The 24,213-nt window shown below is 40.6% G+C and overlaps 1 protein-coding gene and 1 long non-coding RNA gene across 7 annotated transcripts; one reads left to right on the top strand and one right to left on the bottom strand.

Moving 5' to 3' along the window:
* The first annotated feature begins 16 nt into the window (after window positions 1-16).
* Window positions 17-21,672, top strand: SAXO2 (stabilizer of axonemal microtubules 2). 6 transcript variants are annotated; one of them, XM_086364330.1, is made up of 7 exons: window positions 123-189; window positions 888-954; window positions 1,538-1,657; window positions 2,642-2,821; window positions 8,919-9,011; window positions 9,118-9,227; window positions 19,057-21,672. In XM_086364330.1, the coding sequence occupies exons 3-7, from the start codon at window positions 1,596-1,598 to the stop codon at window positions 19,998-20,000; spliced, it is 1,389 nt and encodes a 462-aa protein (XP_086220456.1). In that variant the 5' UTR covers window positions 123-189; window positions 888-954; window positions 1,538-1,595; the 3' UTR covers window positions 20,001-21,672. The 6 variants fall into 6 exon arrangements, with proteins under 6 accessions (XP_086220455.1, XP_086220459.1, XP_086220457.1 ...); XM_086364329.1 differs by lacking the exon at window positions 888-954 and having other exon boundaries at window positions 17-189; XM_086364332.1 differs by lacking the exon at window positions 1,538-1,657 and having other exon boundaries at window positions 54-189.
* On the bottom strand, window positions 4,436-12,227 carry LOC147349578 (uncharacterized). The gene is made up of 2 exons (XR_015150001.1): window positions 9,118-12,227; window positions 4,436-9,011 (listed from the first exon to the last, which is right to left on the bottom strand). It is a non-coding gene; the product is annotated as an uncharacterized LOC147349578 (long non-coding RNA).
* Window positions 21,673-24,213: the final 2,541 nt, after the last annotated feature.

Below are 24,213 nucleotides of genomic sequence, written 5' to 3'. Positions count from 1 at the left end.
GCGACGCACGACCTTTGACCCGCGCGCGTCTCTGTCGCCGCCGGAAGCCGGCGCCGCGTCGGTCTCCAGGGCTCCTGCGGTTGCCTTGACTACGGAGGGCGCGGTGGAACGGCGGAAGCTGAGAGTTTGGAGGAGCTGAGGAACCGGGAGCATGAAGACCTGGTGTCTGTGTCAGATTTGTACTTGCGGGTAAGGAACGGCCGGCGTGGCGGCGGCCGGGCTCGGAAGTGAGCTAGGGCCGCTGCGGGGACGAAGCCCTCAGAGTGGCCGCCCCGCGGGGGTGCGGGTACCCGGGCGCAGCGACGTCCTCACTTACTCCCGGGTCCCCGAATGCTGGCCGCACACCCCGCCAGCTATCTCGGGTTAAGCAGTTCTGCTTTGTGGGCTCCTGGTACTTGATAAAGAACCCGCCTGCCAACGCAGGAGACCCAGGAGACAAGGTTCCATCCCTAGTTTATGAAGATCTCCTGGAGGAGGGCACAGCAACCTACTCCAGTATTCTTGCCTGGAGAATCCCACGGACAGAGGAGCCTGGCGGGCTACAGTCCACAGGGTCGCAAACACGATTGAAACGACTTTGCACGCACGCACGCATTTGTGGGCTCCTATGCTGCTGCTAAGTAGCTTCAGTCGTGTCCGACTCTGTGCGACCCCATAGACGGCAGCATACTAGGCTCCTCTGTCCCTGGGATTCTCCAGGCAAGAATACTGGAGTGGGTTACCATTTCCTTCTCCAAAGCGTGAAAGTGAAAGTGAAGTCGCTCAGTCGTGCCCGACTCTTAGCGACCCCATGGACTGGAGCCTACCAGGCTCCTCCGTCCATGGGATTTTCCAGGCAAGAGTACCGGAGTAAGGTGCCATTGCCTTCTCCATGGGCTCCTATCCAGGGGCGCAAACTCCAGTGCCATCCAGCGTGGGGATTTATATGCCTGTGCAGCAGCGGAGGTCAAGCTGGTAAGTGGGGGAGATCTGATTCGACTGGGAGAGTGTATGCCCCACACTATATTAAAAATTAATGAAAGGAAACAGAAGAATAGAACGGAGTGCAAGTCGATGAGTTTTCGACCCATGTTACGCTTTCTTTTATCCCTTGCTTTTTTTCCCCACCCCTGCCTGACCGATATTTTCTTTCCCAAGCCCATCCAGCCTGCGCTCCTTTGGAATCTGATTTCCTGAAACCTAGAATTGGTCAGTGAGTCCTGCCTGACAACCTCCCATCACCTAAGAAATAGTCTTCTCCTCCTCAACTTTCTTGTTGACCCAGGGATTAGATCACTGTTTGCTCAATGAATATTATGAATATGTCAGCCCTGTGGTATTGTAATCTCCTCCAAAGGAAAGACACTTAGACTGTTGATGAAAGCAGTTTTCCCCTTAGTTTCATGGTAAATGTTTATAATTAATAATCCAATGTGGATTAAAAGATAAATCAACATTTGAGGATTTGATTCATATTTGAAAACGCTGAAGTGCACGAAAATTAATTATTATTTCTAATCTTTCATTTCTATCCAACCCAACTTCCTTTCCCATCCAGCGTTCAGGAATTTTCAGTCTTCATGATGTTGGAGGCTCCCTTTTCTTCAGGCAGTTAAATGATCCAGAGAACTGAGGCATTGCCAAAGCAAGAGGAATCTTTTCTGAGCTTTAAACATTGGTAATGCTTCCCACTGACATGTCTCTTGCTGAAGTTCTAAGAATCCCCTCAGCAGTGGTGCCACTCCTACTTTCAATTGTATGTTTGAGGTATAAGAATCTTGGCAAAGCTGGGAGCCACTATTGAAAGGTTCACTTAACCAATTCTTGAGATCTGGCCACCACCTGCAACTGTGATCAGATCAGTCGCTCAGTCGTGTCCGACTCTTTGCAACCCCATGAATCGCAGCGCGCCAGGCCTCCCTGTCCATCACCAACTCCTGGAGTTCACTCAGACTCACATCCATCGAGTCAGTGATGCCAGCCAGCCATCTCATCCTATGTCGTCCCCTTCTCCTCCCACCGTCAATCCCTCCCAGCATCAGAGTCTTTTCCAATGAGTCAACTCTTCACATGAGGTAGCCAAAGTACTGGAGTTTCAGTTTTAGCATCAGTCCTTCCAAAGAAATCCCAGGGCTGATCTCCTTCACAATGGACTGGTTGGATCTCCTTGCAGTCTAAGGGACTCTCAAGAGTCTTCTCCAACACCACAGTTCAAAAGCATCAATTCTTCGGCGCTCAGCCTTCTTCACAGTCCAACTCTCACATCCATACATGACCACAGGAGAAACCATAGCTTTGACTAGACGAATCTTTGTTGGCAAAGTAATGTCTCTACTTTTGAATATACTACTGTGATAGAGTGGGGCAAAGATCCCTGCTCTTCTAAGAGAACAAACTCATTGATGTTTTAATACACTGTCTCTGTCTATCAGGATCAAGATTGTTGGGCCCCTTTGGGAAGTTTTGACCTGTGTCTGTTACTTTTTCATCTTGCTATTTTATTTATTTATTTATTTTTCATACTATGTAACTAAAAATTTCCAAATGTCTATTTCTTTCACTTTATCAGTCAAAACTGCCATCTATCATATTTACCTCTGCAGTGTGCACATACAATTGCTCATGTGAGTTAAACTGTGATGAGTTTTTTATGTTTGCATAGGCGACATCATTGCCCACATGGAACCACAAGGATTTATGAAAATTCTGGCGAGTCTTGTGCCACAACTGAATATTTGGAAAAATATCCTTCATACGGCAGTGTTCTTCCACCTCAGAGTCTGAAGCCCAAGGAAGAATTTCGAGCATATCGTGGCAAGATGGAAGGAATAACAACATTTAAGTAAATATCAAGAAACAATTTGCTTTACTTATTTTTTCACCACTCTCCTGGTTTTAATAAAGTTTTCTTTATTTAGTTGAACTCTTTAAACTATTTAGTTGATTTAAGTTGAACCAATCTAAAAAGCAAGAAACTGGTTGAGTCACAACTTGAGAAAACCAGAAAGATGACAACTAAGCTAGAATGACAAAAATGAGAATGTAGAAGGGAAACATAAAAAGTTCTGTTGATTTCTTTTTTAACCTCCTAAAATCTCTGTGTTTGTCTGCTTTCCAGTGTGACCAGAATGCAATAACTTCCTAAGAGTTATGTTTGTATCTACTCCAGCTTTTGCATCTGTGACCTGTTTTCTAACTTTAGGTGACCAAGATGACCTCTTTCTTTTTTTAATTTTATTTTTCACTGAAGTATAGTTGATTTACAATGTTGTCCCAATCTCTGCTGTACAGCAAAGTGACTTGGTTATACACTTACAGACATTGCTTTTTTAACATTCTTTTCCGTCACAGGATATTGAATATACTCCCTGTGCTATACAGTAGGACCTTGTTGTTTATCCATCCAATAGATTAATGTAATAGGTTACAACCTGCTAATCTGAAACTCCCAGTTTCCCCTCCCCCACGCCCTTGGCAACCACCAGTCTGTACTCTGTCTGTGAGTCTGTTTTTGTTTTATAGATAGGTTCATTTTTGCCATATTTTAGGTTCCACATACAAGTTATATGGTACTTGTCTTTTTCTTTCTGACTTACTTCACTTACTTACGATAATCTTTAGTTGCACTCATGTTGCTGCAAATGACATTATTTCATTCCTTTTGATGGCTGAGTAGCATTCCATTGTATACATGTACCACATCACCTTTATCTGTTCATCTGCCACTGGACATGTTTCCATGTCTTGGCTGTTGTGAATAGTGCTTCTGTGAACATAAGGGATGGTGCATGTATCTTTTTGAATTAAAGTTTTGTTGGATATATGCCTGGGAGAGGGACTGCTGAATAATATGGTAGTTCTATTTTTAGTTTTTTGAGAAACCTCCATACTATTTTCCATAGTGGCTGTACCAACTTACATCCCTACTAACAGTAGAGGAGAGTTCCCTTTTCTCCACATCCTCTCCAGCATTTGTTATTTACAGACTTTTAAATGATGACCATTCTGACTAATGTGAAGTGGTACCTCATTGTAGTTTTGATTTGAGTTTCTCCAATAATTAGTGATGTTGAGCAAGATGACCTTTTTAAAATGCAGATCCAATCCTATCACCTCCCCGCTAAAACTGCTCTTGTATTTTCCCATTATATTTAATATATGATCAAATCCCTTCATTGCTTAGTCCCCACTTTCTTCTCTGATTTATTTTCAATGTAATGCCCTTTGCACTCTTCTGGTTATATCCCATAGGACATTTTTCATTTCTTGAATATAGTAAATTTCCCTTGTCACATAGCCTTCCAAGATATTATTTTACCTGCCTGAAATTCTTCCTGCATCTTATCCTAGTTTATGTTGGTTCAACCTATGGATCTCAACTCAATCATTAATCTGAAAAGCCTTCTCTGACACCCAATTTTTGGTGAGGTAAAAGTCCCCTATATAAGTTCTGAAAGTATCTGCCTGTTATTTATCATTAGATTAGTCTCAGTGAAAGCAGGAACTGTGTGTCTTCTTCTCTCAGCATTCTATTTCCAGAAACCTATTACATGCCTACTAGCTCATAGTAGGTGCTCAATATTTATTCAGTGTGTGAAAGACAGAAGAGTTCTTTTAAGCCTCAACTTTTCACTTGGCTCTGCACTTTTGAGCTCTTTGTATCTCTGTCAATTCAGTTCTTTTCTTTATTCTGTTAATGTGCACACTATATTCAAGGCACAATCTAAGGCGTTAAAAAATATCAATAAACATAGGTTCTTGCTTTCAAAGAACTCGTACATCAGATTTCTATAATTTAGGATTTTTAAAATGCTCTCGAACAATGTTAACTTTTAGTATTATCCATTTTCATTTCAAAGAAAGATCATTTTACTTACATGGCAAAGGTGGAGACCTTCAAACTTTTAGTCCAATACTTATACCTTTTAACATTTCAGGCAACTCTTGTGGTTTCCTCTGTAGGTGTGTGGCTCTTCCAGAAATGTGAAGATCTTCCATAGTCCTCAGACTTTTGTGTGATTTGGAATCATCAAGAAAGGTTATAGTTATAGGTTCCAGACCACCACCTAAAACAGTCAGTAGCTAATGGAGTGGATTCCAGGAATATGCATTTTTAACCAGCATCACTGGTGATTCTGTTGCTACAGACTCAATGCAGTGGGCAGGTCCTGGACTGTCCACTGGGTCTGATGTGGAATGGAAAGAAGGGCTTCCCTACCACTGTTTATAGTCTTGTGACTATAAACGGCCCCCCCAAAAAATCAGACAAACAAGACAATCCCAGATCATAGTCAGTGAGATGAGGAACTAAGCAGCTGGCTGAGATAGAGCCAAGGGGAAAAGCTACTCCTTTTTTCTCCACCTCTACTCCTTTCTTCCTTGATGCCTTAGTGATTCATAATGGAGATTTGAAATAAAGTTCACAATATTCATATTTGTTGAATAAAGATTTCGCATGTAACCAACTCTAAAAAATGAAGAAAGTTTAACCTGCCACATGTTTCTTTTAAAAAGTCAATGCTTTTCAATTCTGGGTTTTCTCCATTGCCTTGTTCAAGTAGCCTTAATAGTAAAAATAAAACTAAATACAGATTCAAATATACCAACAAAACGAAACCTTCCATTTCTTAAATCATCTTTCCACTTAGTAAAACACTAGATCTTTTCTTTGTATTTTGACTAGGGAATTAGCAGTATTGTGGCTCAGATGGTAAAGAATCTGCCTGCAGGAGACTCGGGTTCGATCCCTGGGTTGGGAAGATCCCCTGGAGAAGGAAATGGCAACCCAATCCAGTATTCTTGCCTGGGAAATCCCATGGACAGAGGAGCCTGACAGGCCGCAGTTCATGGGTCGCATAAAAGTTGGGCACAACTTAGCAACTAAGAACAGAAGTATTTCCAAGGACCTCATTCAAGGGATTTGGACTCTTGCTTGACTCCCTCGTGTTGACAGTGTTGACTAGGCAGCAGACAGCAGCTGATTCATCTGCACAATTAAAAACTAATGTGTCATTCTGTTCTATACTTTTCTGTACTGTAGGAAGAGACTGTAAAGAGCAGATGTCTGGACTTTTTCAGGACTTTTGGTCCTTTAGAGGATTACAGTTTTAGCACAATCAATGACTGCCAGAGTTGACAGGAAGGCTGCCCTGAAAGTCTGAGTCCAGACATGTCCAGTGTTTTAGGATATATCAGATGAGTAAGAGTGCATTTACCCTTCACTACGTCTCCATAGAAAGTTGCTTTGGGTTTGGAGGTACACTTTCTAACATATAACTAATCTAACTAGAGAAATTAAGACTTCTAAGCTTCCTCTGTCCTCTCCCTGATTCTTCCACTTCCTGATTGCATTTTAGCCTGTTCCTCTCTAGCTGGTATTTGGGAAGGGCAAAGAACAACTCAGATATCTTGAGAAGCAGAGGTATGTGATGTCCACTGTTGTTCATCTTCTAAATAGTATTTCTCAAGCCTTTGTTAAGTGTCAGGTGCTATGCTTGGTGCCTGGGATACGTGATGAGCGGAAACAGTCCTGATCTCTGTGCTTACAGACACTGCAGTCTAGTGGAGATGGCAGTCAAAAACATCATTCAGAATGAGTATAAAATTGCAACAGTGATCAAATCTAGGAAGGGTAGGCACCAGGTAACTTGAGAGCCAGAATAAGAGGCTTGACTTTATCAGGGAAATGAGAAGAATGATCTAAAATCTGAAGGCTGTGAAGCACTTAACTGGATTAAGAATGTAAGAAAGTGCTTTCCAGGCAGAGAGCAGCATGAAGCAGGAAGGATAAGGCCAGCAGGGGCAGAGGAAGCACGAGGTGAGTTGGAGCTACTGGAAGGGGCCATGCTGTTTCTCCTGTAGCCTTAGAGCAGTAAGAAGCCACTGAGGCTTTCTTTTTGGGGTGTGTGTGTGTTGCAGGGGGTATGAAAAGATTGGAGAGAGAACTAGTGAGTGAGTTTAGGAAGCTACTGAACTGATGTGGATGAGCTATTACAAAAGCTTTGAATATCAGGGTGGTGGATGAGACAGAGAAAATCAGTTAGATTTAAGAGAGATTTAGGAGAAAAAGCTGATAGGAGGTGGTGATAAACTAAGAGGAAGGTGAGGCATGAAGGGGCTTCCCAGGTGGTGCCAGTGATAAAGGAACCTGCCTGCCATTGCAGGAGACATACAAGACGACGGATTCAGTCCTGTGAGGCTTGAAGGGTCAGTCTAGGTTCCTGACTGTGCAGCTGAAGAAGTGGTGGTGCCATTCACTAAGATAAGGAACAAGCAAATGGGGCCAGATTTGTTGGGGAGAAATATTTTGATTAGGGGTATAGTACATTTTGAGATGCCATTGACTATCTGAGAGGCCTTGTGAAAACTGGTCTGGATCTAAGAGAAGTGGTCTAAGCAGAGATGTAAGTTTGAGAGGCATTTCCATCTAGTTAGTGATGGCAGCTGTGGGGGTGGAGAGCTGTGCTCAGGAGGGAACACGCGATGAGCAGAGGAGAGTGTGCAGAACGAAGTGCTGAGGAACTCTAGCACTTCATGACTGAGTCTAGGAGGGTGAAGCGACATAGGAGACTGGGAAGAAATAGTGAGGAAGACAGGGAGAAAGAGATTTCCAGAAATAGAAAGAATGGTCAATAATGAAAGTTACTACTGGAGAGCTCTGGTAAGATGAGGACTAAGACTGTCTGATGCATTTCACTATATGGAAGTCACTGTGGACCTTGAAACTGTACTAGAGGGCTGTGCTGAAAAACCAGGTTGAAGTGGGTCAAGGAGGTGGGTTGAAGTGGATTGACAGGGGTGAGTTGACAAGTCTAAGAAGTTACATTGTGAACAGAGAAGGGATTCAGTGAGTTTTGTTTTGGGGAGGTTATGACCGCCTACAGAAAATACTGATTAGTAAAAAAATGGTTTGAATAAATCATAAAATAAGTGACCACAGCCAATAGAAAAGAAATGCCAATAGAAACGTCAATAGGAGGTCAATGCCAAAGAAAAGAAAGCAATTTGGAAGACTTTTAGTAATAGTAGTAGTAATCAAAATAATCATTCTTTATGTGCACAAAACAGTCATGTGTATGCTGTACATGCATATATGTGTCAGTCCTTAAAAGAACCCTGTATGAGGTAGATGACATTATGGTTCTGTTTTATATATAAGGAAACTGGAACAGACAGGTGAAGTTATCCAATATAATACATGTAGCGAATGACAGAGCCAGGATTTGGGCCCAGCTGGTCTTAACATTCCAAGTCTGTGGTCTTCTCCAATTCAACAGACAGCCTCAGTGTCTGCAATAACAATGTTTATCAAATGCCCAGGGTGGCCAGGGTACCCTATGACCTCCATCCCTGGCAAGAGCTGCTGGGGGATCAGAAGTTAAGTAAGACTTACATCCATGCTATGAATATGACTGATGTCTAAAGGCCAGAGTCAGATGTACTTGACTCCTTTAACTGATTATTTAATGATGAGCGGGAAGACAGCATGACTCAACAAAAAGACAGCACACCCAAACAGTTCATTAGAGTCTTTAATAGGATGAATAAGGGTTTTGACAAAGTGGACCCAGGGGATATAGTTAAATTTTTTTCAGATTCATTTAAACCTTTAACCTGTGATTTCCTTCCAGATTAGACCAAAAATTCAATTCTTGGAAGATTTTATTTTATTTCTGTAAGATCCAGTTAACCAATGATTCATTGTAAAGATGTTTGGAAAACTGGGAATTTTTTTTTTAATATTTATTTTTCTTAAGATATTTAGTCACTGGGTAGGACATAAAGGAATTCAATAATCTCTTTCAAGGAGTTTACCAACCATCACCATTTTAATATCTTCTAGACTTTTCTAGTGAAAGTATTGAAAACTTTAATACTAAATTGAAAGAGTTAAAAACAACAGAACCTGTGAGGCTATGTTTCAAACTTATATATTTCAGGTCAGATTATCGTCCTTATGAAATAGACAAACAGCCTCGCCATGCACCAGAAGAATATAAACCAAAACAGGGGGTGATTGATCTTGGCACCACCTACAAACGGGATTTTAATTCTTACAAAGTGCAGCCTGTGGTGATAATTCGGCCATGCACCAGAAGAATATAAACCAAAACAGGGGGTGATTGATCTTGGCACCACCTACAAACGGGATTTTAATTCTTACAAAGTGCAGCCTGTGGTGATAATTCGGCCTCCAGAGAGACAACAAGTTAAAAAAGGAAAGCTGGACACTGTCCCAACCTATAAAGGTAACTTGCCATTTCCAAAATTAAAACGCCAAAAAACAAAAACTTAACCTTCAGCTTTGACATCCAACAGCAAATCGCAATTCTGGCAGATTGCCAAACTTAAATCTCTAAGGCTTAGGAGAAAACTTTCTCTTTTGTCAAAATAATATTGTATACTGAGGAAAAAACACCATTTGCTTGGTTGAGAGTTAAGAGACCTGGGTTCCTGTCTAAATCCAGCCATTTAGTTTTCTTTATCTCAAACCATGAAAACAAAGGATACTACTGAACAAACACTATGTCCTATTTGTCACATTATGCCATTTTGAGTTGGTACTTCTCCTTTCCTCCCAGTATGGAACTACGGAGCATACTGCAGCCTTTGAGAAAGTCAGATAAATAACAACCCTCTTCACCATTCAAGTTCTGAACCAACCAAAAGAGTTAGCAGGGAGAGAACCAAAATATTGCCTTTTATACTGATAAAGGCTGGGATAGAGGATGACACTTACCTCTATTAGCAGATGGTCCCTGATACTGAACTTCAGAATAAAACAGGTGTGTTCACCCAGTGAGACAATGTTGGCTCCCCATAGGCCACCTGCTCCTCTAGGTCTTCCAGCATGGAATACCTTCTGCCTCCTGGCAACCAACTGCAGGGAGAAAGGAGCTGGAAGATGTGTGACCAGTTTCTTCCCAAAAATCAATCTGGTCTTACAACACTGTTGCTTTGAGCAGTTCTTTTTTTTTTTTTTTCAGATAGAATTTTTTTTTTATTTTTAATTTTATAAAGTGTTTTTTTTTTTAATTTTATTTTATTTTTAAACTTTACATAATTGTATTAGTTTTGCCAAATATCAAAATGAATCCATCACAGGTATACATGTGCTCCCCATCCTGAACCCTCCTCCCTCCTCCCTCCCCATACCATCCCTCTGGGTCATCCCTGTGCACTAGCCCCAAGCATCCAGTATCGTGCATTGAACCTGGACTGGCATCTCGTTTCATACATGATATTTTACATGTTTCAATGCCATTCTCCCAAATCTTCCCACCCTCTCCCTCTCCCACAGAGTCCATAAGACTGTTCCATACATCAGTGTCTCTTTTGCTGTCTCGTACACAGGGTTATTGTTATCATCTTTCTAAATTCCATATATATGTGTTAGTATACTGTATTGGTGTTTTTCCTTCTGGCTTACTTCACTCTGTATAATAGGCTCCAGTTTCATCCACCTCATTAGAACTGATTCAAATGAATTCTTTTTAATGGCCGAGTAATACTCCATTGTGTATATGTACCACAGCTTTCTTATCCATTCATCTGCTGATGGACATCTAGGTTGCTTCCATGTCCTGGCTATTATAAACAGTGCTGCGATGAACATTGGGGTACATGTGTCTCTTTCCCTTCTGGTTTCCTCAGTATGTATGCCCAGCAGTGGGATTGCTGGATCATAAGGCAGTTCTCCAAAAATTTAGAGAAGAGCTAACACCTATCCTGCTCAAACTCTTCCAGAAAATTGCAGAAGAAGGTAAACTTCCAAACTCATTCTATGAGGCCACCATCACCCTAATACCAAAACCTGACAAAGATCCCACAAAAAAAGAAAACTACAGGCCAATATCACTGATGAACATAGATGCAAAAATCCTTAACAAACTTCTAGCAATCAGAATCTAACAACACATTAAAAAGATCAAACACCATGACCAAGTGGGCTTTATCCCAGGGATGCAAGGATTCTTCAATATCCGCAAATCAATCAATGTAATACACCACATTAACAAATTGAAAAATAAAAACCATATGATTATCTCAATAGATGCAGAGAAAGCCTTTGACAAAATTCAACACCCATTTATGATAAAAACTCTCCAGAAAGCAGGAATAGAAGGAACATACCTCAACATAATAAAAGCTATATATGACAAACCCACAGCAAACATCCTCAATGGTGAAAAATTGAAAGCATTTCCTCTAAAGTCAGGAACAAGACAAGGGTGCCCACTTTCACCATTACTATTCAACATAGTTTTGGAAGTTTTGGCCACAGCAATCAGAGCAGAAAAAGAAATAAAAGGAATCCAAATTGGAAAAGAAGAAGTAAAACTCTCACTATTTGCAGATGACATGATCCTCTACATAGAAAACCCTAAAGACTCCACCAGAAAATTACTAGAACTAATCAATGACTATAGTAAAGTTGCAGGATATAAAATCAACACACAGAAATCCCTTGCATTCCTATACACTAATAATGAGAAAACAGAAAGAGAAATTAAGGAAACAATTCCATTCACCATTGCAACGGAAAGAATAAAATACTTAGGAATATATCTACCTAAAGAAACTAAAGACCTATATATAGAAAACTATAAAACACTGGTGAAAGAAATCAAAGAGGACACTAATAGATGGAGAAATATACCATGTTCATGGATTGGAAGAATCAATATAGTGAAAATGAGTATACTACCCAAAGCAATTTATAGATTCAATGCAATCCCTATCAAGCTACCAACGGTATTCTTCACAGAGCTAGAACAAATAATTTCACAATTTGTATGGAAATGCAAAAAACCTCGAATAGCCAAAGCGATCTTGAGAAAGAAGAATGGAACTGGAGGAATCAACCTACCTGACTTCAGGCTCTACTACAAAGCCACAGTTATCAAGACAGTATGGTACTGGCACAAAGACAGAAATATAGATCAATGGAACAAAATAGAAAGCCCAGAGATAAATCCACGCACATATGGACACCTTATCTTTGACAAAGGAGGCAAGAATATACAATGGATTAAAGACAATCTCTTTAACAAGTGGTGCTGGGAAATCTGGTCAACCACTTGTAAAAGAATGAAACTAGACCACTTTCTAACACCATACACAAAAATAAACTCAAAATGGATTAAAGATCTAAACATAAGACCAGAAACTATAAAACTCCTAGAGGAGAACATAGGCAAAACACTCTCTGACATACATCACAGCAGGATCTTCTATGACCCACCTCCCAGAATATCGGAAATAAAAGCAAAAATAAACAAATGGGACCTAATTAACCTTAAAAGCTTCTGCACATCAAAGGAAACTATTAGCAAGGTGAAAAGACAGCCTTCAGAATGGGAGAAAATAATAGGAAATGAAGCAACTGACAAACAACTAATCTCAAAAATATACAAGCAACTCCTACAGCTCAACTCCAGAAAAATAAATGACCCAATCAAAAAATGGGCCAAAGAACTAAATAGACATTTCTCCAAAGAAGACATACAGATGGCTAACAAACACATGAAAAGATGCTCAACATCACTCATTATCAGAGAAATGCAAATCAAGACCACTATGAGGTACCATTTCACACCAGTCAGAATGGCTGCCATCCAAAAGTCTACAAATAATAAATGCTGGAGAGGGTGTGGAGAAAAGGGAACCCTCTTACACTGTTGGTAGGAATGCAAACTAGTACAGCCACTATGGAGAACAGTGTGGAGATTCCTTAAAAAACTGGAAATAGAACTAAGCAGTTCTTTATTTTCCAAAAATAGGCTATCTGGTTGGTTCATACTATTTCTATATTTTTTGTTAATAATGTAATTGCATATTTAGGCTTACAGTCTTTTCACTCGTATGTGATATAACTGAATGGCTATGTCCTAATATGAAACCTTTTTATAAAAGTGATGCCATCCACATTAACAGTAATGATTTATATTTTAAATAGATAATAACTGAATACACACTTATTCTTTAAACACCACTCTTAGCAGTTTAATGGGTATGTAAAGTGTATGTTCCCTGGAAAAGGAAATGACAACCCACTCCAGTATTCTTGCCTGGGAAATCCCATGGACAGAGGAGCTTGGTGGGCTACAGTCCATGGGTCACAAAAGAGTCACTCTTTTTAAGACTGAATGACCAAACAACATTCCAAAGTATATAGAATTAGTATATTTTGATCTACGTCAGCTCAGTAGGACATCACAAACAATGTTCTTTGTTTTTGTTTTTGTTTTTAAGCTGTGAGCATATAAGACACCATACAAAGAACAAATTTTTAAGACAACACATACAGGAACATATCAGGGCTTCCCTGATAGCTCAGTTGGTAAAGAATCCGCCTGCAATGCAGGAGACCCCAGTTCAATTCCTGGGTCAGGAAGATCTGCTGGAGAAGGGATAGGCTACCCACTCTGGTATTCTTGGGTTTCCCTTGTCCTTCAGCTGGTAAAGAATCCACCTGCAATGTGGGAGACCTGTTTTGGAAAGATCCCCTGGAGAAGAGAAAGGCTACTCACTCCAGTATTCTGGCCTAGAGAATTCCATGGACTATAGGGTCGCAAAGAGTCGGACACGACTGAGCAACTTTCACAAAGATTTTCACATACAGTGAACAAATATATTTTTATAATCTAATACAGCATATAGTAATTGCTAAGATATATATTAATTGGTATGCATAGGAGATAATGTATTATGTAATAATTTGACATAAAACTGGTGAAATGTTTGTACTGGGTCTTTTAAACAACCATAGTAAGATTTTCTTCTTTTTTTCTCCATAAAGTTCACTTAAAATACAATAATATTAATAATCCTTGATGCCTTGACTATTTGCATGTAACATATGCACACGCACACACACTCAAACATCCAATACTAGTTCTGGCGTCTCATTACCTGGGCTTCCTATAGATTCATGTACTTCTATTCCCATAATCCAATGTTGAGGATTCCTGGGTTCCTTCTGGCCTCCTCTCTCCTGATCTTTCCTAGTGAGGAAAAGTTATCCTTGTATTTCCGGGTTGAGAGCATGAGACAAGAAAACCTATGGGCCAAGGGGACATGTTACCATCCTGTGTGATGACCACACTACAGGCTCTGTAGATCCCTCCATAAGGACAGATCTGTAGCTGAAGAGGAATCACAATGGGAAGAGCCTCTCACTATAACCTAACAGTTAGAGAACAGAGGGCAGATGGAAATAGGATATGATTAAAAACAAAAACTACAAGATGGTGAGAAGGGCGTCATCTAGATTCTGGAGATGTGGCTCTATGGAACTGGTGACTCTTAGACAGAAATCTATCTGCCCCCAGCAACCTTGGTTTAGAAACTTATTCAGACTAAAGTGCACATAAAGAAAATAGGTCAGTATTTGATTTGATAAATACTTTTTAGGGATTACTCTTCTGTGTAAGTATTCTCTACAAGGAATAGAGATCTGAATGAAGCAGGGTTGTTGACATTTAGAAACTTTACAGTTGAGGAAAAAAAGAGCAACATAGCATGAAAAATTAAATAGTCATACAAGAAGTAAATGAAATATCACAAGGAGGGGGGAATGATTCACTAGAAAATTTATGAAAAAATTAGTGCTTCAAAAATTTAGACTGAAAAAGATATCACTGCAGGCTAGTCTGAGAATGCATCAGAGACTAGTAAGTATTGATGTATGGAAAGAGGAGGGACATCCTAAAAACTAGGGTGAGATGAGCAAAAAAGTCATAAAGCCAGAAAAATAAAAGGGTATTCAGTGAACATGGTGTGGACCAGAGAATTTCAGGATCTGAGTGATTGGTGTCTAATTCCAAAAACATAGGTTATGATTGTGACGTTTTGGTTGTCAGACTGAGGAGCTTAACATTTTTCTAGTAGCCACTAAAATGTTTTGAGTTCTGCTACCAGATAGGATATAGTAGATGGCAGAAAGCCATAACCTCCACTGAAACAGCTAAAAACATACATAAATTTTTAAAAATCTTTTTTTAAATAGAAGCAAAGAATTAAATTTACAGAGATGGAGTAGTCCTTCCTAGATGAGCTGAGGTGGCCAACTGTTCACTCCTCTGGAAGCATCTGTCAAGTCTAGGTGAGGCTGAAGATTGGGGTGGCATAAGCAGGGGACTCTTCTAGGGGGAAGGGAAATCAGTGGAGAACCTCACACATAGGCAGGTATGACAGATTAGAATCTATAAGTACCCCAGATGCGGGGCTGGTTTCCCTTGTGGGGTGTTTGCTAAGTGTTGAGGGGGCATGGTGGGCTAGAAGACTGGACTGGAAAGAGCTCACAGAAATGTCCCACAGTCTCTCTTGGGAACAGGTGCTTGGAAGACAAAGCCCCACTAGAATGAAGGCAAAGCTACACACACATCACAGGTCTTGTCCGAAGAAATTTGTAATTAGAGGAAGACTTTGTCTAATTAAAGATGTCACTGAACACCAGTCTCGCTCAGTTCCTGATTGGATCAAGGTGGTCTGCCCCCCATCCTATCTGCTCAACAGAGGGAAGAGCAAGCTGTCTTCTGTTGAAAGTAACACTGATTTTAGTTTCTATGATTTTCTTATGCATAACTTCCAGCAAATAATAAAACCTTATAAGACCTATGAAGAATCAGAAAGTGAAGAGATAATGGTCAAAGAATTTCCAAAATTGGTGAAGGAATTCAGGCCACAGATTCAAGCAGCTTATCAAACCGCAAAATAAACGCAAAGCCATGTCTGGCAACTGTCATCAAACTTCTGAAAACCAAGTAAAGATAAGTTCTTAGAAGTAGTAAGAGCAAAACTACACATTATCTACAAAAGAAAAGTCAGAAGTGTACTTAACGTCACCAGAAACTATAGAAGCCTGAAGACAATGAATGACATCTTTAATGTTAAAAGGAAAAAGAAATTGAGAATTTCAAACCCAGTGAACCCTAGAACTTTATATGTAGTGAAAATATCCTTCAAAATAATGTAAAATAAAGAGGTTTTTAGGGAAGAAAAAAAAAGGAGAACATCTGTTAGTAGCAGATACATACTACAAAAGTAATTAAAGGAAGTTCTTTAGGTTGAAGGAAAATGATTCCAGAGAGAAGCATGAAGAGCAGCAATCAATGAGTCTGTAAAGAGAAAAACAGTAGAGAAAATTGATGAAATAAAATGCTGATTCTGTTAAAAGATAACAAAGTTGAATAACCCTAACCACAATGACCAAGGAGAAAAATAAGAAGACACTACAAATATCAAGAATGAAATAAGGATCTTGCTGTAAACCCTATAGAACCTTACTTTACAATATTTTTTTCTTCTATTTCCTTATTCTTATTTTTGATGATTTCATCAGGTTGCTACTCATTGCATGATTGCCTCAGATGGAAAAACTTATAATTTAGATAGTAAAATAAACAGGATTTGAAAATGACTTGAAACAGAGAGAAGGGAGTGAGGGAGAGAAAATTAACTGAGTGAAATCTTTACATGAGATGCCAAATTCAAAATAGTGTTTTATTGTTGTGTTATTTAGGGAAAATGAGTCTGAGCAAGATGGTGAACTCAGTTGGGGGAAACTAAGTTTCAATTTACCTCTTGGACATTTGAATAGAGATTGTCTAGGAGGAAGATAGGTATGTTGGTTTGGATTTCAAGGGAAGTCTGGAGTAGAGATTCAAGTTTGGGAGTCATCAACTTACAGGTAGGATTAAAACTGTGAGACAAGTTTGATGATATGTGGATTGAGAAAGAAAGGATGGAGCCCCCTGACTTTATGAAAATTGGTCCCACATTCTTGGTGCCATAAGACAACACAGAGAACAGAGCCCCAACTACCAAGAGAAAGAAACTGCATGTGCTGCTGAGGACTTTTGTCCTCAAAGAGGAACCCAGAACAGCTCACTGTGTAAGGATGGAGTTGGAGCTCTGCATCTGGATGTTCATGATGAGCAAACACATGGAAGCACCTCATGGGCTTAAAGCTGTTTAGAAGAAATCGAGCTCCACACTAAACTGAATGGCCCTTATCTAACAAGTGCAGTACTGGAGTTGCCAAATGACCAGATGCATTGTTAGATGTAGGCGGCATTATGTTTGATTTTTTTCCATAAGTGTCATAAGATACTAAGAACCAATGACATTAATAAAGACCATGATGTTTTAAAGGTATTGCTAGAATGTTATTAATAAATATTATAGGAAAATAATAAATTTCCAGGTATATGAACATAGGGATATTTAAAAGAGGCGAATCAATTTTCTGCAGATCTCTGGAATTAATACATTGCTATCAAACCTCGTCTCTCTGAATTTTTGCTTCCTTTTTGAAAACCAAACTTTTTTGGTAAGGGAGAATATTCTCTTCTGTTTAGTTTCTCTCATGAAATTAACATCTTTTTTGTAGACATTTTGGCAACAAAGGGTCTCCCTGTATGTTTATATTGAACCATAGACCTTCCATTAACATCCTCTGGTTTCCTTTTAGTTACTGAAAAATAGTGCTATAATTTTATACTTGTAGCAAACAACAGAGATTCCTTCATGGTGACTCAAGAAAAAGAGAGTTTGTGGTAAAGCTTCATGTGACGTGGAATTGGAAAACTATCGCTTGCAGAGGAAGCTTGAAGGAGAACTACCCCTTGCCCAGCCCACCACCGCCATGAGCTAGCTGGCTTTTCTCACAGCATCCTCACTCCCCTGGACACATCTTCTCTGATTGCCCTCAAGGTCTCGCCTTCTCTGCCTATGTACCATGTCACTGTTTCCTTATCAGTCTGTTGCAAAGTCTTCAGCCCACCATAGCTCTCCAATTCTGCTCCATGGCACCTTTCACATTCTTCTCCCACATGTATCTGAATTTGTTTTCAAATGTAAGTTCACAAGACCAAGAATGTGCATGACCCAGATCATCTTTTCTTACCAGGTCTCTACTATCCAAAAGATTGCCTGCTCTTAGGTTATTCATTCTCATTCAAACATCAATAGCTTGAAGGTGGTGGGAGTAATCATTATTTGGTCAAAAACATGGCTATTTTGGCAGAAATGCCCGTGACTGAGAAGTTTTTCTCTTCAAAAGAAGTATCCAGAGAAGAAGCATTTGAACTTTTGCCTTTCCAATAAACACTGCATGGCCTTTAGCCTAGACTCTAATTCTTTATCATGTATATCTTCTGTCTCTTAGAAATTGATTTTTGGTATTTAGAGATACGTATTTTGGGGTGAAGTCAATTCCATAGTATTTCTCAGCTTTCTCCCTTTCTCATCTAGAAACAGAAAGCCTAAATAAACCTCAGTTGAAATATAAGCACTTCAGTTTTCCATCCATGGTCTAGGTGAGCTGCAAGAAGAAGAATTTAGGTATTTAACACGAAATCCCAGGTTCAGCCCTGATGTTCATTTCTAAATTCCATACTTAGTCTCTCACACTTTAGAGAGCATTCAGTCTGGTCCCCTCACCTCCAGATGAAGCCCATTTCCCAAGGAGGAAAATTGAAGCCAGTGCTCCTCCTGGGATAGTACAAGTTACCCTGGACCCTGAATATTTGCTCAGGGAGTCCTGTAGGCTTCCAGGGGTACAGTGGAGCTGAAGTTTTCTCTACTTTGAGGAGTCCCCCCAAAGTAAGGAGTAATACCCACATCACTCTTGTGCACACAGCAGGGCCCTTGGTTTTATGTTAATCCCTAGCTTTTATGCTTCACTTCAGCATGTTATAACAAAAATCCCAACCAGTTCCTGGGAACACAACCCTAATCTCCTAAATTCTGTCTTCACCCAAAACACAACCTTATCGGTTTTCAAAAACAATTAACAGTCAGGCTCAGATGTTCCATTCCCATGTTATATCAGAAGAATCTGAAAGTGGAAAGTTGTGTGTATTAAAGTGGGGAGATAGGAAGAGCAAAGTAGAAGTGAAGGAAAAAAGGAATAAATCTGAGGGGAAATCAGTGGAAGTGCCTACTTAATTGGTGTTGAGATACCTAAAGGAAATGCAAGGACGGCAATGAGAGAAATCAGTCATGATTTTTAGAAGGTGGTGGTGGTCTTCAGTATTTAAAAATGCTTTCTCTCTCTTTTAAATTTTTAAGATGATTATAGAGCTTGGGACATTCAGAAAAGTGAACTCTACAAGCCACAACAAACTTACTATCCCCCTACTGTGAGATTTGGAAATTCAACAACGTTTCAGGATGACTATGTCCCTCGGGAGATAAAGCCTAGACAAAGCTGTAAACCCAGTCCAGCGGTCGAACGCTCTACCATCCCCTTTAGCTGTAACACAAGTCATCGCCTTGATTATGTGCCTCATCGACCAGAATTCAATTTGGCAAGGCCAAAAGACAGCTACAAGCCACCCGACCAACCCTTGGAGGACCTCACAACTCACCGATGCGACTTTCAGGGTCTCGTCGGTGAAACGGCAAAGATCTGCAGACCTGCACATACCAAAGTGGCCCAGGACGCTCCATTTGAAGGAAGCACCGAGTTCCGGGACAGCTTTCAAGCGTGGGCACTCCCAGCACCGCAAGTACAGAAAGCGCTGGAGTATGTCCCTCCCGCAGGCACCATGCAGCTGCAGAGCACCAGCCACCTCGACTATGTCCCGCATCAGGCCACGCGTGTGCTTCCCATCAGGCCTGCTTCTCGTAGGAGAAATCATAACTTTCCTTTCCAAGGAAAGAGCACCACGAAGCAAGATTTCCCAGCATGGGAAAGCTGCCGTCAGGGACTCATTAAGCAGGAGCCGCAGATCCCCAGCCCATCCGGAAAATTCGATGGCCTGAGCACTTTTAGGTCTCATTACGTGCCCCATGAACTAATTGCCACCGAGAGCTGCAAACCTGCGGACGCTCCCTTGAAGAGGTCGCTTCCGTTTGACGACATCACCACGTACTCTCTGGAGTATATGCCCAAGAAACTGGAGACCTGCCCGGCTAGCTACCCTTCCCCTCCTGGCTACCTGTTTGAAACTACAAATTCCCAAGGTCATAAATTCTTCCGCAAGATCGCTCCCGCGGTGAAGGCCTTCTAATTCTCAAATCATGTTTAAAAGGAAGCAAACTCATCATGTTGGGTTCTCAAGGATAAAATCAATTTTCTATAGTAGGAAAAAAAAATTTTTTTAAGTGAAAACTAACCATTTTTAAAATTTTTAAACAAGAAATTTAGAAAATCTGTTAGAGGAAATCAGGATTTTTAAATCCATTTCGAATTAATATTTTAACCAAGATTGTTCTTTAGTATGCTTTTCTGAGACTTAAATTATGTACATTCCCATCAGAACTATTTTTAATCCCAACATACTGTTTGGTAACTTGTTTCAATCTATTATAATTTATACTTGTGTTTATACTTACGTCAAGTATATGGTTATTCACATAGGTGTTATCATTCATCAAGTGCCTTAGGACTTTTCTAGAGCACCACGGAAAATGACACACGGATTCTTCTTTCAAGACAACAGTATTTTTCTCTTTAGACTTCAAGCATCTGTGAGGTATTCCCTGAGTCAGGTTTTCATTGGTGGCTGTTAAGATGCTGCACTGCTCCTCACAGGGTTCAAGTTAGTAAGAGGCACCCTAAGGTGGAAATCTAAGGCTGCGTGGGTTGGAAATGGAAGCACCTGAGTTCACAGTTCCAATGATGTTAATTTCTATTTGTGTTACCCTAGGCAAGTGACTCTTGTCTTCGAGTCTCAGTGTCTTCATTTGTAAAAGAATGTCTGCTCTGCCTATCTCACAGAAACTGTGCTCTGAGCATCAGGTCCTGTGATGCCTTGAAATCCACAAAGTAAGAGTGCAAACCAAGAATCAGGGGTTGTTCATAAGTCACCTAATCTCTTTTTGTACCTGTTCCTCCATTTTCATATTAGGAGAATTCCCTACTCAGTACTCCCTTTCTGGCCTGTAGCAAGGATTGTAGAATAACCTAGCCTGTTTCTAGCTGATGAGGAGTATGATTTCTGAGAGGAGCACCTCTAAAGCTTCACAAGCACCCTAGAAGTTGTTACAGAGAATGGAGAGTGTGGGTAGGGGAATAATGTGGTTTGAATACACTATTTCCAAAAAGGAAAAAGCATTTGCAGAAGTTTAGAGAATGACCAGCAGCTCTGAAGAAAATGTTTAGGGTAACCGCAGGCAATTATGCACCTAATTGCCATTCCCAGAATCACAGTACAGAAGAAGAACCAGGCTCAGGATGAGCACAGTTAGGTCCTCCTCCTCCTCCAGTGTGAAGAGCAATTCCAAGAAGGGAGGGAGGGCAGGAATGGTGGCACCGAGTGAAGTAGACAGAACAGACTGTGTATATAAATGCTGAACATTCCCTAATGAATGCAACTCTCTCCCCCAACCCCAGCCACGCCATGCCGCACGTGGGATCTTAGTTCCCAGACCAGGGATCGAACCTGTGCCTCCTGCATCAGAAGCGTGGTGTTCCAACCACTGGATTGGCAGGGGAGTCCCATGAATAAATTCTTATTGGGTGTTTTTGGGGGTAATATGATTTATTTTATCTTAAAAGTTTAGTCTTGTAGTTTTAGAATTGTTTCAAAATATATATCCATAACTGAGAATAAGTCTGTCAACATTTGGTTAAAGTATTTTTCATTATGTGACAGTAATTTGTTTTTATTTACTTTTGTATTTATTAGGGGAAATTATATTGAATTATATGTATCTAGTAATAAAGTATCACTAAATTAATTTTCATGAAATCATTTCTGCAACAAATTTTCTCTGGGAGACCTTGTTAAGAAAGTATTTTCTAGGTTAAGGTATACATAATTCACACACACACAGTCACACATTTTAAAAGCACTGGAAACTAGTCATATTATTTAACCATCTGCCAGATTTAGAATGAGTTTCCACTAAGCCAAACTTGGATGAATCTGATGAAGAATGGGGAACATTGGGAGACAAAAAGCAGTAGGAAATTTCATCCCCACCCCATCCCGTCTCTACCCTGTCTCCCTGCATATCCTTGTTGTGGAAAATAAGACCACAGAATTAGAAAGAAAGGCTCTGTCATTCATAAGACCTGGAGGGACAACAACGCCAAGAGTGAACACTAACGTGCACCATGTACTTTGGGTGATTATGCTGTGTCAAGGTCAAGCCTCCCATTCTGACACCCACACCCTCGGCACAGGCTACTCAAGGTCAGGAGGCTGTGCAAGTGTGGGGGCAGGAGGCACAGGGTAACTCTCTGTTCTTTCCACTTAATTTTGTTGTGAACCTAAAACTGTTCTAAAACAATAAAATGATTAAAGAAAAAAAAACAAAAACTAGGCGGCAGGAAGAATGGAGAGCGGTGTTCAGCAGTCAGAGGCTGGGGATCCCCATTCCCCAGCCCCGTAAAACATCTGATTTATATAGACTTTTGTACAAAACTACCCAAGGCCCTCTCTGGGGCTTCCCTGGTGGTTCAGCTGGTAAAGAATCCTCCTGCCAATGCAGGAGACACAAGAGATGCAGGTTCCATCCCTGTGTCGGGAAGATCCCCTGGAGGAGGAAACAGCAACGCTCTCCAGTATCCTTGCCTGGGAAATCCCATGGACAGAGCCAGGTGGGCTACAGTCCATGGGGTTGTAGAGTCAGACACGACTGAGCGACTGACACAAACAAGGCCCTCCCTGAGAGTCTCTGTGTGAGCGTAGCTTGGTAATGTGAGGGGAAGAGGAGACGTCTGAACATTCATCAAAGAAAGGGAAGATGAACCTGGTAATCCTAAATTAGCAAACTTCAAAAAAAGCTGTTTAAAAAGAGTGCTGATAATATACTTTTTGAAGGTCACAGTATCCAACACAACAACAAGAAACTTTCACCTAGTCTTCTCTTTCCACTCAGTGCTGTTTTACATGGCCATGCAGATTTTCATCTTGTGTCACAGACTTAGGATTTTCACCAATGTCACCATCCCCATCCCCTTCAACAGCGCACACAGGTTGCCAGCTGCTCTCTAGGGTAAACAGGTCTGTGTCTCCATCACCTCCAGTATCCCCAACAAGACTTCTTTACTTGAATCCATTAGGGAGTTACAGTGGTTAGCAAGGAAACATGGCCAGGAAATGCTGACAGTCAGCAAGCCTTGGAAGATGGGAGCCAGAAGAGGGGTGAAGACGCTAGTTTCTTCCACAGACAGATTAACGCATGTGACCTGGTATACAGTGCCTTCCTTGTCTGAACCCTGTTTCTTCATCTCCAACACAGACTTCAACGGCTGTGTATCCAGAATATTTGATGTAGGGCAAAACCAATACAATATTGTAAAGTAATTAACCTCCAATTAAAATAAATTAAATTTTTAAAAAAGACTTTTTAAAACTCTAAGAGGGAAAATGGATAAAAGATCTAAACAGCTACTTCACTAAAGATTATACACAGATGGTGTATTAGTTGCTAAAGTTGCTGTAACAAAGATTCACAAAGCAGGTGGCATAACCATTTTACTTTCTCACTGTTCTGGAGGCTACAAGTCCAAGGGCAAGATGTTGGTAGAGCGGGTTCCTCCTGAGGGCTGCAAGGGAGAATCTGTTCTGTTCTTCCCCTTGCTTCTGGAGCTTTGCTGGCAACCTTCAGTGTTTCTTGGCTTAGCAATCTCTGCCTTCATCTTCTCCCTATGTGTAGGCACCAGGGTCCAAATTCCCCATTTTTATAAGACTATCAGTCATGGGACTTCCCAGGTGGTCCAGTGGTTAAGATTTTGTCTTCCAATGCAGGGGTGTAGGTTCCATGCCTGGTCAGGGAACTAAGATCTCACATGCCTCATGGCCGAAAAACCAGAACATAAAACGAGCAATATTGTTACAGATTCAATAAAGATTTTAAATAATGGTCCACATCCCCCACCAAAAAAAATACCAGTCATATTGATGTTCCCAGACTCAGGTCTTTTACCCACCTTAATGTTACACACCCTAATGGTCTCATTGCTCCCTGATCATTTGCAAAGACCCTAATTCCAAATAAGGTCACATTCTAGGAGTTAGACATTTTTTTTGGGGGGGGGGGAGGAGGAATGGACAAAGTTCAATCCATAAAAGATGACAGAGAAGTATATGAAAACATACTCAACATCATTAGCCAACAGGGAAATGCAAATTAAAACTACAATGACATACCACTATATTCCTATTAGAATAGCTACAATACACACAGACACACAAACCTGACAAATGGACATCACTAGTCAATAGGGAGATTCAGAGGAAAATGATGAGACACCTATTACCCAGGTGTCCC

Source organism: Bos grunniens, chromosome 21, assembly GCF_055505025.1.
Source record: "Bos grunniens cultivar Pamir isolate PY7600 chromosome 21, Bosgru_T2T1.0, whole genome shotgun sequence".
NCBI classification, from domain to species: domain Eukaryota; kingdom Metazoa; phylum Chordata; class Mammalia; order Artiodactyla; family Bovidae; genus Bos; species Bos grunniens.
Note: the sequence above shows the minus strand (reverse complement) of the source record. Positions and strands in the feature narration are given on the sequence as shown.

What these genes read in the sequence shown, in the direction of transcription:
- SAXO2 (XM_086364328.1), top strand. Translation starts at nt 872, where the DNA reads ATGGGCTCCTATCCAGGGGCGCAAACTCCAGTGCCATCCAGCGTGGGG. An exon ending in CAGCAGCGGAGGTCAAGCTG is followed by an intron (nt 955 to 2,641) that starts GTAAGTGGGGGA and finishes ATGTTTGCATAG; the next exon opens with GCGACATCATTGCCCACATG. An exon ending in CACTGTCCCAACCTATAAAG is followed by an intron (nt 9,228 to 19,056) that starts GTAACTTGCCAT and finishes TAAATTTTTAAG; the next exon opens with ATGATTATAGAGCTTGGGAC.